General features: G+C 39.4%; 1 protein-coding gene across 1 annotated transcript in view; it reads left to right on the plus strand.

Moving 5' to 3' along the window:
- Positions 1 to 13,828, plus strand: part of LOC110029879 (phosphatidylserine decarboxylase proenzyme 3-like) — a 127,154-nt gene that overhangs the window by 69,573 nt on the left and 43,753 nt on the right. The window contains exons 12-13 of the mRNA XM_020732364.1: positions 1,453 to 1,564; positions 11,580 to 11,680. Coding sequence (XP_020588023.1) covers positions 1,453 to 1,564; positions 11,580 to 11,680 — 213 coding nt within the window. The remainder of the gene's footprint in view (positions 1 to 1,452; positions 1,565 to 11,579; positions 11,681 to 13,828) is intronic.

Below are 13,828 nucleotides of genomic sequence, written 5' to 3' on the forward strand. Positions count from 1 at the left end.
GAGAGACCCAGGGGGGGGCGAAGGGGGGGGGGCGGGGGGGTGGAGGGTAGCCGAAGGGAATTTTGGAACCAAAACGCGGATCGCGGGTATATACCCGCGATCCGCGTGTAACATAAATATTTCCCTTCGTTCTCAGGTATATACCCGCGATCCGCGTGTAACATAAATAAAAAAAGCTGTTCTCAAAAACGCAGGAAAGACGTGATTTTCAAACGCTACGGCGGTGTTTTCAAAAACGCCGCCGCACATTTAAGTTGTCCCAAACGGGGCCTTAAATTGATGGTGATCTAGATGGGGATGTTATTAGTAGAATTCAAGTTGGTTGGTTGTCGTGGCGGAAGGGCCGTGGCGGAAGGCCAGGTCTATTGTGTGATAGAAAAGTACCGTTTAGACTGAAAGGAAAATTTTATAAGATGGTGGTGAAACCTGCAATGCTCTATAGTGTTGAATGTTGGCCTTTAAAAGAGAAACATAATATTAAGTTAAGTGTTGCTGAGACGAGAATGCTTAGGTGGATGAGTGGATTTACACATGGGGACAAAATGCGAAATGAATATATCCATGATATCGTTGGTGTAGCTCTAGTGGCGGATAAAATTAGAGTCGCCTTAGATGGTTTGACTACATTAAATGAATATCTGATGATCCGGTTTGGGAAGTGGATGTTTTAGATTTGACTTATGTTAAGAAAGGTGTTTTCAAAAACGCCGCCGCACATTTAAGTTGTCCCAAACGGGGCCTTAAATTGATGGTGATCTAGATGGGGATGTTATTAGTAGAATTCAAGTTGGTTGGTTGTCGTGGCGGAAGGCCAGGTCTATTGTGTGATAGAAAAGTACCGTTTAGACTGAAAGGAAAATTTTATAAGATGGTGGTGAAACCTGCAATGCTCTATAGTGTTGAATGTTGGCCTTTAAAAGAGAAACATAATATTAAGTTAAGTGTTGCTGAGACGAGAATGCTTAGGTGGATGAGTGGATTTACACATGGGGACAAAATGCGAAATGAATATATCCATGATATCGTTGGTGTAGCTCTAGTGGCGGATAAAATTAGAGTCGCCTTAGATGGTTTGACTACATTAAATGAATATCTGATGATCCGGTTTGGGAAGTGGATGTTTTAGATTTGACTTATGTTAAGAAAGCCAAAGATAGACCTAGAAAGATTTGGGCATATTGTATAAAAAATGATATTAATTTATTAGACTTAAATGAAAGTATGACACTCATTAGGATGCAATGGAGAAAAAAGATTCATCTAGCCGACCCTACTTAGTGGGATAAAGGCTTGTTGTTGTCGTAGTTAGGAAAACAATGTTTATTTTTAGTTAATTTTCTAAATCCATGATTATTTTGTATTGTAATATGAAATTTTGTTCAGATATATCTCACCGATTCAACATTTAGTTGTTTTTGTTTTCAAAACTATGGTACAATTTTCAATATGCAGGTGTTTGATCGAAGGACAAGAAGGCTAGTGGAAGAAATTATAGATGAAAAGATTATTTTATCAATGAGAGCTATATATCAATCAAAAGTTGGACTGAAACTCATAGACAAAGGTACATATTTTTTGGTACTAAGCTGTATCTATTGTTTAATATGTAACTTACAGTTTTTTAGCCTTCATAATAAGTTAGAAAGATTGTTCATGATTCTGCAGTAGTATTTGTTCATACTTGCACGCAAGGTTCTATGCTTGTTTATGCAAATATAAATATATTTTTGAATGCGGGCACACATTTACATTCACATGCATAAAAAATAAATGCATGTCTTGTTGTGGGACGATGATTCGGGCACAAGACACGAACTTGGGTGAGGGAAGCGAATGCGAGAAGCAGAATGCTTAATCACATTTGGGTGTGATTTTGGGAATTGACTTGAGTAGCTTTCCGACCCGGGAACAACTTCAACAGGATTCCTTGCCTTTTTTTTTTGCTGTCACGGGTTCTGTGGACCCTTATTTCCTATTTCCTTATTTCAAATTATTGTTATTTTCTTCGGAGACTATTTATATGTTGTGTTTTGCTGTTTTGAAACTTTCAGTTTTGTTTTGTGTATTTTGGAGATTGTATTATCTGATTTCTAGTTCTAAGGAATGTTGTATCTTCTTCTTTTTACAAGTGTTGTGTTTGTAGCTTGTTCAGGAATAGGTTGTGTAATCTCCTCATTGTACGTTCCTCGCCATTTCGCCATTTGACTCGCTGTTTTCCAGCTAGACAACCATCAAATGACCCCTATCTTCTTCATAATGTCATTGGCCATGCATATTATCATTCTCTTGCTTTGCACCAACCACCTTCTCTCTAGATCAACTTCCTTAATACTTCTTAGGAGCCATAGAACAATGTTATTTGGTATTAAAGTCTGACAAACCTAAATTTTTAGGGATTTGTCTCCCTTGCTACCAAACTAAAATTCAACATATCCTACAGAAATTTCTCCAAAAATAAAAAAAAATCCCCACATCACCCAGTAGCTCTAACCCTAAACCACCCTGCACCGATATATGTCTTCTGAAAGTTGTTTAGGAAGTAGGTCTGACGGTGACATAGAGGAATAACAAGGTTTGAAATTTTGGTCGATTGGTGATATTTGAAGGGGGATAGACGATGTTCAACGACTTTCCCGAATGAAATAAACAAGAATAAACACAAAACAGTGTGGCAAAGATGTTGAGGTGGGGTGTTGGTTGAAATGGTGATGTTTATAACGAGGGTACAACGAACAAGAATTGATAAAAGCAGTTTTCCTGCCATGAACAACAATTTGCTGCAAGTTGGAGTACGACAGAGGCCTCAGAGTGATCGGGAGATATCACTACTTTGATACTATCAATTACAAACATACTGCCTGAAAGATAGCTAAAGATACATCACTCCAATAGAGATAACTGGGAGAAAACATCATCAAATAGCATAACCATATAAATAGTATTAAATAAACAAGAAATACATGATATAAATAGTGCATGCTAAGAAGAAATCTTAATTAGAACTAAGAAAATTGGACATAAATTTGGAAATTAGGGCAAGAAAAAGAAAGGTTGAAAAATATGCAAAAATCATTTGGTTCCCTACAAACCTGCGGAAATGCGGGTGCTGCGTTGTGTAATTGATACTCTACGTCATTTTCCCTGGGTAGGAGGATCTTTGTCTTCTTTTTCGGAAGTTTCTGGAATAGATATTTCATCATAACAAAATCTTTTTGCTTGTCTGAGGCAGTTTCACTTTAAAATCTTGGCTCATGTTCATTTCAATAAACTCTAAAACAGATGCGTCCTTCCGAAGTCCGTCCTGATGAATAAATATCTAATTTTTTCGGCACCAGAGTTGGAATTTCATATAGACGAGTATTCTCACAAGTCAAGCCTCGAACCCCTAAATATGTAACATGCTTCTCACTCTCTTCGTACATTGCTTAGTGTATCTAATAAACAAGTATGTTTAGAGGAATCAACTGTAGAATGAAATTTATGGCAGACTGATCAAATCTTAATGGCAACCACTCAGAAAATTTATCTTTTTCTTCTCTCGAAGCACCTAGATACCACTGTATGTTGTTTTTCGCACATAGTTCCGTGGCAATTGTCAACACCATATCATACCAGAGTTTACCAATCAATAGTAGGTAAAAAATAAATATTATTAGTGAAACAAATAGGAGGTAACAACTAAACATACAAAAATGAAAAATAACAACATACACGACATACAAACTCAATTGTGGTTCAATTCAAGGGTGGTTGAGGTGCTTCGTGGAAGGGACGGCCATAGGGGGTTGCTAGAGCAAGGAAGACGACCCATAAGGGATTGAGAGAGCAAGGAACATTAGATTTTCTATTCCTTGGATAGAGCCTGTGAGGGGGAAGGAGGTTGTGGCAAGGTAGGGTTGGTTGGGGACAGTGGAGACAAGCCTGGTCTTGGTGGAGGAAGGTAGGATAGCTGATGATTGGATTGTAGGAGGAAGATAAGTAGGCTGGTGGTTGGCGTCTGGGTTGCAGGTCAGACATGGGGTTGGAAGGCAGCAGCAAGTAGGACGCAAATGTGGAATGCAACGACTGGGTGGAAGATTGGTTTTGGAAAGTGACAGGAAAGTGAAATCGCAAGAAAACTGCCAAAATTGAATGTTCAAAGTGGCTATAGTAGGGAATGGCGACGCGAACAAAGAGAATTGTGGGAAGGATGGAGGGAAGGATAATCAAAACTTTGGGAGCAAGATATAGCCGGAGCACTGTTTGATCTTTGGATATATCTCTAAACGAGAAAACTGGAAACAATGACTGTTTTTCGATAAAAAAATATAAGAAAAAATTTTCGCTAACACAACAATAACAAAATAAATAATTAGTTTGAGGGTAAATAGGAGTGAAATTAATCAAAAAACAAAAGAAAAATCAAATATTTTTGCTGAATTCAATGAGGGAATTACAACTACGCAAATTGAAATAGGAAAATAGCAACATACTGACACTAACTCCAGTTAGGATTGGATCTAGGGGTGGTGGTGGTCGGGGAGGGCTTGGAATTTGGTGGGGAGTGGATGAGGCAGTTTTCGAGCAGAAAAAAAAAAAACAAGGCAGCAGTAGTCTGGGAGGCAAGCAAACAGTGGGAGTCGATGCAGAAGGGATGGCCATAACGACGATGGTAAAGATGCGGCTGGTCTGGAGAAACAACAACAAGTGGCGTATAGGTTGAGGTCCTGACAGCAAGGGGGCATGAGTCAGTGAAGGTTTTCGAAGATTGCAGAAAGTGGGAAGGGGTATGGGCGTAGGTTCTAGAAGCAATAAGGTGAAAGGGGAGGAGCGGTGGTTGAGAAAGCCAAAGAGTGCGGAACTACTCCTTGCAATTTCAGATGGCGACAACAAACAAATAAGTGGTTGGAGGCAGTTGGAAGGCATAAAATTGCAAGAAAAAATAACTAAAACAACTGTTCCATGTGGCTAGGATGGAAGGGCGGTAGGGAGATATGTGGGAAGGATGTAGAAGGATCTAGGGAAGATAATTACCACTTTGTGAGTGAGATACAACCGGAGTTGCAATTGGATCCTTAATACAACTCTAGAAAGGAAGACGGAGATATCGTCAGCTGTCTCGGACAAACACACAACAAAACTAAGAATTAAAATCCTAATACAACACATATATATGAAATAACTTGAAAGGAAGGAAAGGAGAGGAAACTGACTAAAATATAAATAACCTATAATAAAAAAAGGAACTACAGTTGCTTCTCCAGCTTGCGCGAGATTCTTCATGGGACCACGAGATCCCACTCCGCGTTACTTACGCTACTCGATGATAAAACTTTATTAACGTTAGTATAACCATTTGTCCTTTTTTTTTCTCAATGATACCGTGAGAGCGACAATGGTAAAATTTTCAACTTTTGGAAAGATAAGTAGATTATCGACTTCTCCCTGCCTTTGGATTAACCAAAGTTCAATGATCTCTATGCTTTTGATATAAATAATTTTATGATTTATTTCGTCATTTAATAGGCATATTTTATGGAAAGACCTTATTTCTTGTCATTTAGAAAATTGATACGGGGCTTCAGAGGCCGGCTGAACTGTCCTGTGGATGGCCAACTAAACCGGCTAGGATAGGTCTCAGTCCAGCAGGCCAGCAGGTTGGACTGATTGGCTATCATCACTTATTCTTCCTCTATACATATGTGTGTTTATTGACTTAGGGAGTGATCAACATATGTTTTGTTTCAAATTTTTGCTTGGAGTCTTCTTCTTTTGTTGGGGTTGTATCAAAGGACAGAGTGGCGCTCCGATTTTTTCCTACTCCAAGGTGGTGTTATCCTCTCAACTTTCCTCTCTGCTCTCCTCATTGCCTGTCCTCACTTCTAGCTTGCGATCCTCCATATCCAACCTTCCCCCTTCCCCCTTCCCCATTGCCCCTTCCCTATCCTTACCCTCGGTCGCACCAATTCCAACTCTTCAAATCCAGCCATCAGCCAACCGTTCCCCCTTACCTAACCTTACCGCCGACCTGCACCCATTCTAGGTTTCCAAGATTTTGTCGTCAGCCTCTCCTTGTTCCAGCCACCGAACTTCAACTTCAACCTCTTTAGATCTAACCACCAACCTTCCTCCTTCGCCCTATCCCTGTTTCTAGCCACTGACCACCATAACCCATAATGCCAACCACCTACTCCACCCCCTCTCACACTTCTATAAGCAACCCCTCACCGATACCACCGCTGTCCCCAGATCTTTTCTATTTGTTGTGTTCTCATTTCTATTTTGAGTCGTGATTGTAACCCTAGTCATTTGTTTAATAAAATTTGCTTCCGTCATTGCTGGTTTGGTTAATTCTAGTATCGTTTGGTATCAGAGCTAGCCTAACCCTAGCTCTATCGTAGCATTCACTATAAACCAAAAATTTCACATTCACAAATCCCAAACCTTAGCCATGCCACCAAGGAGATTTATGCCGGATGCTACTCGGGATGAGATATAGCAGGAGATCCGTCGTCTTCAATAGAGGCCTGAAGAAATTAATGAGACCTAGGGTGAGATTACCCTTGACCGCGATCTTGAGAGTCATAGGGGAGATGGGGACGAGGATCTGGATCCGTTCCACGGGGAAGATAACGACAATGAGGAATATTGACTATGCCGCTTTGGAATTCAATATCAGAGGAGGCTGAGAGTAGAGACCACAAGGACTTTGACATCAAAATGGATCTACCAAAGTTGAGGGAGGTATGAATCCAAATAAATTTAGTGATTGGATATAATATGTTGAACATATCTTCAAATATAAAGATGTGCCAGAGGATAAGAGGGTAAAATCAACAGCTGGCAAGTGGAAAAGAGTACCTCTTTGTGGTGGAGAAACTTACAGAGATAGAGGAAAAGAAAATACAACAATAAGATTACCAAGTGAGAGAATATTAAAAAAGCAATGCATAAGAAATAACTTGCATTTTATTTACATGTTTCTGAGACTCTATGGAGGAGTTCACAACTCAGTTCGACTAGTTACATAAGAAATGCGAGCTGATCGAGTTAGATGAGCACACCCCCGATACCTTAGGGGCCTGAAGCCCGCTATTAGCAATTTGGTGCAACTACGACCGTATTGGACGTTGGGGGACATTCAAACTCTAGCATTAATGGTGGAAAGACAACAGAAATAGAGCAGACAATAATCAATAACCTTCAGTCAGACAGTCACCTACAACTGCCACGACCGACATAGGTACCTTAAGAGGAACTAGAATGACAGGACTAGGAAATGACAAGCTAGATCAAAGTGGAAAGAAACGGGGGAAAGGTAGCTCATCCAATCTAGTACCGACCACGAAGTGTTTCAAGTGACACAGCCACGACCACATAGCCTCCAGCTATCTCACGAGCAATGTAGTCACATTCACAGATGAGAGCGCCGTCGAAGAGGTGGATGAGAAGTCAGAGGATAGCCCAGAGGAGGAGCTTCAGCTTCAAAGGGACTAGGGATAATTGCTTGTCTTACGAAGAGTCTTACAGTCAATGCCAAAGCGAATCAATTCTGGTTGAGACATAACATCTTTCGCGCTAAGTGCATAGTAAAGGACCAGATTTGCAACTTAATCATCGATAGTGGGAGTTGTCAAAATGTGGTGTCTAAGATGATGGTGAAAAAATTGGGATTAGCCACAGAAACATCCTTAGTTTTATTCCCTTATCTGGTTGAAGAAAGTTAATGAGATACGCGTTGATCAATAGTGTTTGGTCGAATTATCGATTGGGGATCAGTTATAGGAGTAAATATGGTGTGATGTGGTTCCGATGAACGCCTGCTACATTTTGTTGGATATGCCTTGGTAGTTCGACCACAAAACTTACCACGACAGTTTCAAGAACACTTATTCGTTTTAAGAAGGTTGGAAAATACATTGTGTTGTTACTTGTTAAGGATGCAAGTGGCGGGGGTGATAGAGAAGAAACATTTGTTCCACGGGTCACCTTCTTCCAGTCAGTTCAAGACGCTCCAGTGTCACACATTAGTTCTCGAGGGAGCTGAGGAGGTGATTGAGATACTAGTACTGCTACAACCACTGTTATAAGACTTCCAGGATGTGATGACTAACAGTCTTCCTAAGGGATTATGACCACCGAAGGGCATTTTTTACACCATAGTTCTTATACCTAGATCAATGCCGTTGAATCGAACCTTTTACAAATTGAGGGTCTGTTTGGGGCAGCTGCAACTGTTTGAAGAAGCAACTATGAAGTTGCTGAAGAAGAAATTACTCTTATTACAAATTTTTTTTTTGAGAAGTCAGACAACAGCTTTTTAGCAACCCCTACAAATAGTTAGATATGGTGAGAAAATACAGTTTTTAGCTGCTGTTTTTTTGAGAATGCAGGGAAAAACAATATTACCAAATAGGAAAAATTGCGGTGCGACATTACACCCCCCTGAGACCCGTGAAGTACGAGGAGTTACAACGACTGATGCAGGATCTCATCGCAAGGGGGCTAGTCAAAGAGAATGCTCTTTTATGTATTATTCTTGTTTTGATGATTCCAAGATCGACTTACGCAGTGGGTATCGACAAATACATATGAGGCTAATAGATGAGTGGAAGACTGCTTTCAAGACACAAGATGGTTTATACAAGTGGATAGTTATGCCCTTTGGCTTGTCAAATGCACCCAACACTTTTATGATGTTAATGAATCAGTTATTTTAAGCCCACATCAGGAAATTTGTGGCGGTCTACTTTGAATATATTTTGGTATACAACTGAATTGAGGATCACTTGCAACATCTGAGGGAAGACTTTGAGGTACTGCGAGCAGAGAAAGTATATTCCCATCCAAAAAAGTGCCACTTCATAACAGATCAGGTTTACTTTTGGGTTAAATTATGTCTAGTGCAGACATGCAAATGGACCCTACAATGATCAAAACCATATAAACTGGACTGTATCACCATCGTTCACCAAGATGACACAGTTTCTGGGGCTAGCATCATTTTATAGGTGATTCATCAGGACTTTAACACTATCTTTGACTGAGCTTTTGATAGGACAGGAGTTCGCTTGGGACGGTGGTTGCTTAGCCCAGTTTCGACTTCTTGAAAGAGAAGACGACTTAGGCACTCGTTCTAGCATTACTAGATTTCGACCAACCGTTCGAGGTAGATTGTGATTCATCTGGCTTGGGGATAGGGTAGTTTTGAGCCAGGGGATCACCCCATCGCCTTTTTTCAGTGAAAACTTGAATGATTCTATAAGGAAGTACTCAACATCTAGGAGAAATGTCAGGAGAACTGACCAGATAGTACTGTCTAGCGGATGCCTACTTGTTCTACTGGAGTAAGTTGTGCATTCTTTGATGTTCGTTGAGAGAGACCATTATTCATGAGAGTCATACTGGAGGATTGACTGGACATTTGACACAGACAAGACTCACCTCGTGAGATCATTTTTTCTGGCTTTGGCTGGCGAAAGTTGTGGAGCGACACGTCAGATAGCACGAGACTTGTCATATGGCAAAGACGAGGGCACAATGCTTGGTTGTACACTCCATTACTAGTACGAGAGGCACCGTGGGTGGATGTTACATTGAACTTTGTGGTGGATCTCCTGAGGATGCAAATGAACAAGGACTCCGTGATAGTGTGGCGAACAGATTCTCGAAGCTAAAGCATTTCGTTCCTTGCACCAGACATTGGTCGCGTCTCATGTTGCCGATTTTTCAAATAGTATGTGAGATTGTACGGGTTTCCCAGGACCATCATCTCTGTCAGAGACATCAAATTTCTGAGCCACTTCTGGAGGACCTTATGGGGGAAGCTAGCCACCAAGTTCCACAGACGGACGATCAGACAAAGGTAGTAAACAGGAGCCTAGGAAACCTTCTGAGATGCTTCGTGAGAAAGAGTATTAAACTGTGAGACCTAATTCTAGCTCAAGTCAAGTTTGCATACAATATATCCGTGAGTCAAACTACAGGACGCACTCCGATTCAGATTGTGTATGGGCGCAACTTGCTCACGCCACTTGAGTTGGTACCCCACTCCTGCCGACATTAGATGTCAGTGGGAATGCTGAAGACTGGGTTCACGAGATTCAGAAACTCTACGAGGAGGTGATGTTTCAAGAAGGAGAGCTCGTGTGGATTTGAAAAAAGGAGAGATTTCCAGTGAGAGCATTCGGGAAACTCAAGCCCAGAGCAGATGAACCTCTCACAATACTTCGGAAGCTGAATGACAACACATACAAGATCGACCTGCCAGGGGACTATAATGTTTCAACCACACTTATTGTCGCAGGCCTGACATGGTACTTCGAGGACCCAAAAGTTTCGACGAATGAGGTCGAAGCTTCCCCAATCCCAGGAGACTAATGCGGGGCTTTGGAGGCCGGCTTAACCCTCGTGCTGTATGGCCGACTGAGGATAGGTCCTGGCCTGGCTTCCTGCTTGACCGACCAGGCTTCATAGGGGTGGGATTTGCTGCCCACTTTACCCCCTTCCTTTTTTTGTTTCCCACTTATTTCTCTTCTATTATATTCATGTTTGCTGAATTAGGGTTAGATTAATGTATGTTTTGTTTTACATTACTTGCTTGGAGTCTTCTTCCCTTGCTATGCATCTAAGGACAAGTATTACTCTGGCTGTATCCTGCTCTGAGGTGGTGTTTGTCCTCTTCAATTCTCTCATCGTTCTCCTGCTTTCCCATCCTCACCGCTGGCCTGCACTCCTCCAGAGCTAGGCTTCAGCCAGTCATTCCCCTTTCGAGTCTTTACCGCCGACATGCACCCAGTCCAGCCCCTCGTTTCTCCTTTCTCCTTGTTCCACCCACCGACCATCATCTCCAACCCTCTAGATCTAACCTCCAACCTTCCTTCTTTGCCTTATCGTTTTTTCTAGCCATCTGCCAACATAAACCCCATAAACCCAACCACCTACTCCATCCCCTCCTGCTTCTCTCCGCTATCCCTTGTCAAGACCGTCGTTGTCCCCGATTCTTTTACTACTTGTTGTGTTCTCATTTCTATTTTGAGTCGTGGTTGTAATCCTAGTCGTTTTCTTGATAAAATTTGCTTCTGTTATTGCTGGTTTCGTTAATTCCAATATCAAACAATTCCTTAACAAAGGAATTTTCCATTCAACAACTCATGGCATATGTGAGAAAAATTTGGAAAATCTTTTTATATATTTCTCATGGATACTATTTCTAAATACCCGGAATGGGTCCAAACTTGAAGAAAAAGGAGTCCATGTTATCAACGGGCGTGAAATTGCCTAAATTGTTATGAGGCTACCTTTAAAAAATAGAAATTTCTATTAATGAAATGAATTTATCGAGAAAGATTTTAGATGGTTTTGGATGCTTCCTTTCTCTTCCATTATTATCTTCTGGAGTGAAAGGAATGCTAGAAATGCTTTTCTGTCTAGGCAAAGGTGCTTCAGTTTGCCGTTATCACCCTAGCCTATTTTAGATCCATGATGTAAAAAAAAAAGAAAGAAACATCAACAAAATTTATATGGTATTCTAGAATTTGAGGTTCTATTTTATCAATTTTCAAGAAAAAAAAAATTGTTTCTCATTCTCTCGTGTGCAGGGGCTAAAGATCTTCTGCAGAATTTATCTGAAAAGCAAGGAAGGCGGATGAATTCAGCTGAATCTGCAAAGGAAATACCCAAGTTTATTGAATTTTTCAAGGTATGAATAACTCTTACAATCACTTGTAATTAACTAATTTTGGTTAAAAAAAAAAAAGATAAGCAACAAGAAACATATAGTTTTTAAATCTGGCTGGTGCTTGAATGAGATTTAATATAGAATTTGTTTGTTGAGAAGATCGAATGAAAGCTAGTGGAATACCTCATAAATAGTTAAAGTTACTTCCAGCAAGGCAGTAAATGAGGCGATAACTTTGGAAAGGATTACGAGTATCCAAAATTTTAGAGCCATTTAAAAGAAAACGATAATAAACTATGGAACTTTCTCTATTGGCAGTCCCTTCCAGATGAAATGTTTTTTGATGAGGTCAAATTTCTGATAAACCATGACGGTATCTAAAAATAATAGAGTTAATAGAGGGGATATGCTGTTATAGTCTAATTGATTAAATGCATCTTATAGGAGTTTATCTTTCTAACAAGATAACTTGTTTTGTGTGATTTCTATAGTGGTGAAGTACTTTTTTTGCATTTAAATTGAAGTCCCAACTCACCATTAAAAATGAGAGAAGAATTGACATGCATAAGAGATCCTTTTTCCAATTGATGAAATTAGAAGGGAAAATCTATTTCAAAGAGAGAGCAAGAAACCTCAACTGTTAAAAGTCTATTTAAAATCAACTTTAAATATTTCAAGTTTTTTGATTCCCTATGTGGTTTTAATGAACAAATATATATGTAACAACAACGTAGACTTTAGTGCTTCTGTTAGGCATAGAGTCTTCTTAAGAGAAAACATCAAGCTTGGACCTAAAAAATTTTAGCCCATCGAATGAAGATTTCTAAAGCATCTTTCAAAAGCTACTTTGCGGAAATAAATATTTTTAAATATAAGCTCCAGTTTCGAATGGACACGGTTTAGATGAATTTTATAGAAATGGCATCAGGCTTGGGAGAGTTGCTACTACCAATGGAGAAGATAACCTTTAATTTCGTTAATAGAAAAAGAACTCAGTCCTTCATAAATAAATAGATGATCATTGGAGTGGATCTTAAATAAGTTAAAGTGATGATTGGGGATCAATTTTTGCTATAAATCTCTCTTAATAAAGTTTAAATCCTTTTAACATTGAATGAATATAAATTTTTTTATGTCTACCATTGGCAATTTTTTTGTAAGAAAAGCAGTGTTATTGGCCCTCTCATCATGCTATCTTCTTGTAGTTATCTGATGCAATGTTATCTCTTCTTCTATCTATTGAACCCATTTTTTTTTTAAATCTCAGGATCTTATAGAAAATGAAGCTCATTCTTTGCCAATATTTCAATTTGTATTAATTGCTATTTCACCTCCTTTTTTTTTTAATTTAGATTGACCTGTGTTGTGCTTTCTCCACACTTTCAGTCTTTACTTTGCGAGGTTAAGTTTGTTAACCCTCCTTTAATCCACATCACCGGCATGAAAGCCTAAAACAATCTATGCGAAAGAAATGATTTTCCTAGTGTAAGATATAAGATCTGGATAATGGAGTCAGATTAGAGTTGAAAATAATCAATGGCCAGTGGAGTCAGATTAGAGTTGAAAATAATCAATGGCCAGAGAATGATTTGTCATTTTTTTTTTTTGACTACAAGTAGGTAAGAAATCATCAAAACTCGGAGAGATAAACAAGTAGACAAGTGCAGCAACAGTTTAATTCTCACGATTATTGGACCAACTATGCCTTCTTCCCAGTAATGATAGGTCAATTAAATTGAATTTTAAAAATTTTTAAATAAAAAATATTAAAGGTATATTTTCAATTATTGGTAGATCTCTCATCAATAGAGCTAGTCATTGAAGTTTCCAGAAAGGATCCAGTTAGGATTCTATTTATATTCAATTTCGTTTACTTCTTCCCATACTTGATATTGAGCAATAATAGTCAAAACACAGTAGTGTCAACAACTTTTAAGTTGAAGACCTTAAGAGGTAGAATACATATCGATATAGAAATTCAAATTATAGAGAAGTACAGAATTTTAACTACAGATAATACCTCTAGCCTGTTGTCGGCGCTTAAAAGGGGAAAAGAGTTTTGGATGTTTGGGGGTCGCCCGTAAGAAGCTGTCGGTCGCCGGAATCGAAATCCCGTCGCCCGCTTCGGAAGGACTTTTTAATTTACGTATATATATATATATATATATA

Source organism: Phalaenopsis equestris, unplaced genomic scaffold (assembly GCF_001263595.1).
Source record: "Phalaenopsis equestris unplaced genomic scaffold, ASM126359v1 Scaffold000609, whole genome shotgun sequence".
Classification (NCBI taxonomy): domain Eukaryota; kingdom Viridiplantae; phylum Streptophyta; class Magnoliopsida; order Asparagales; family Orchidaceae; genus Phalaenopsis; species Phalaenopsis equestris.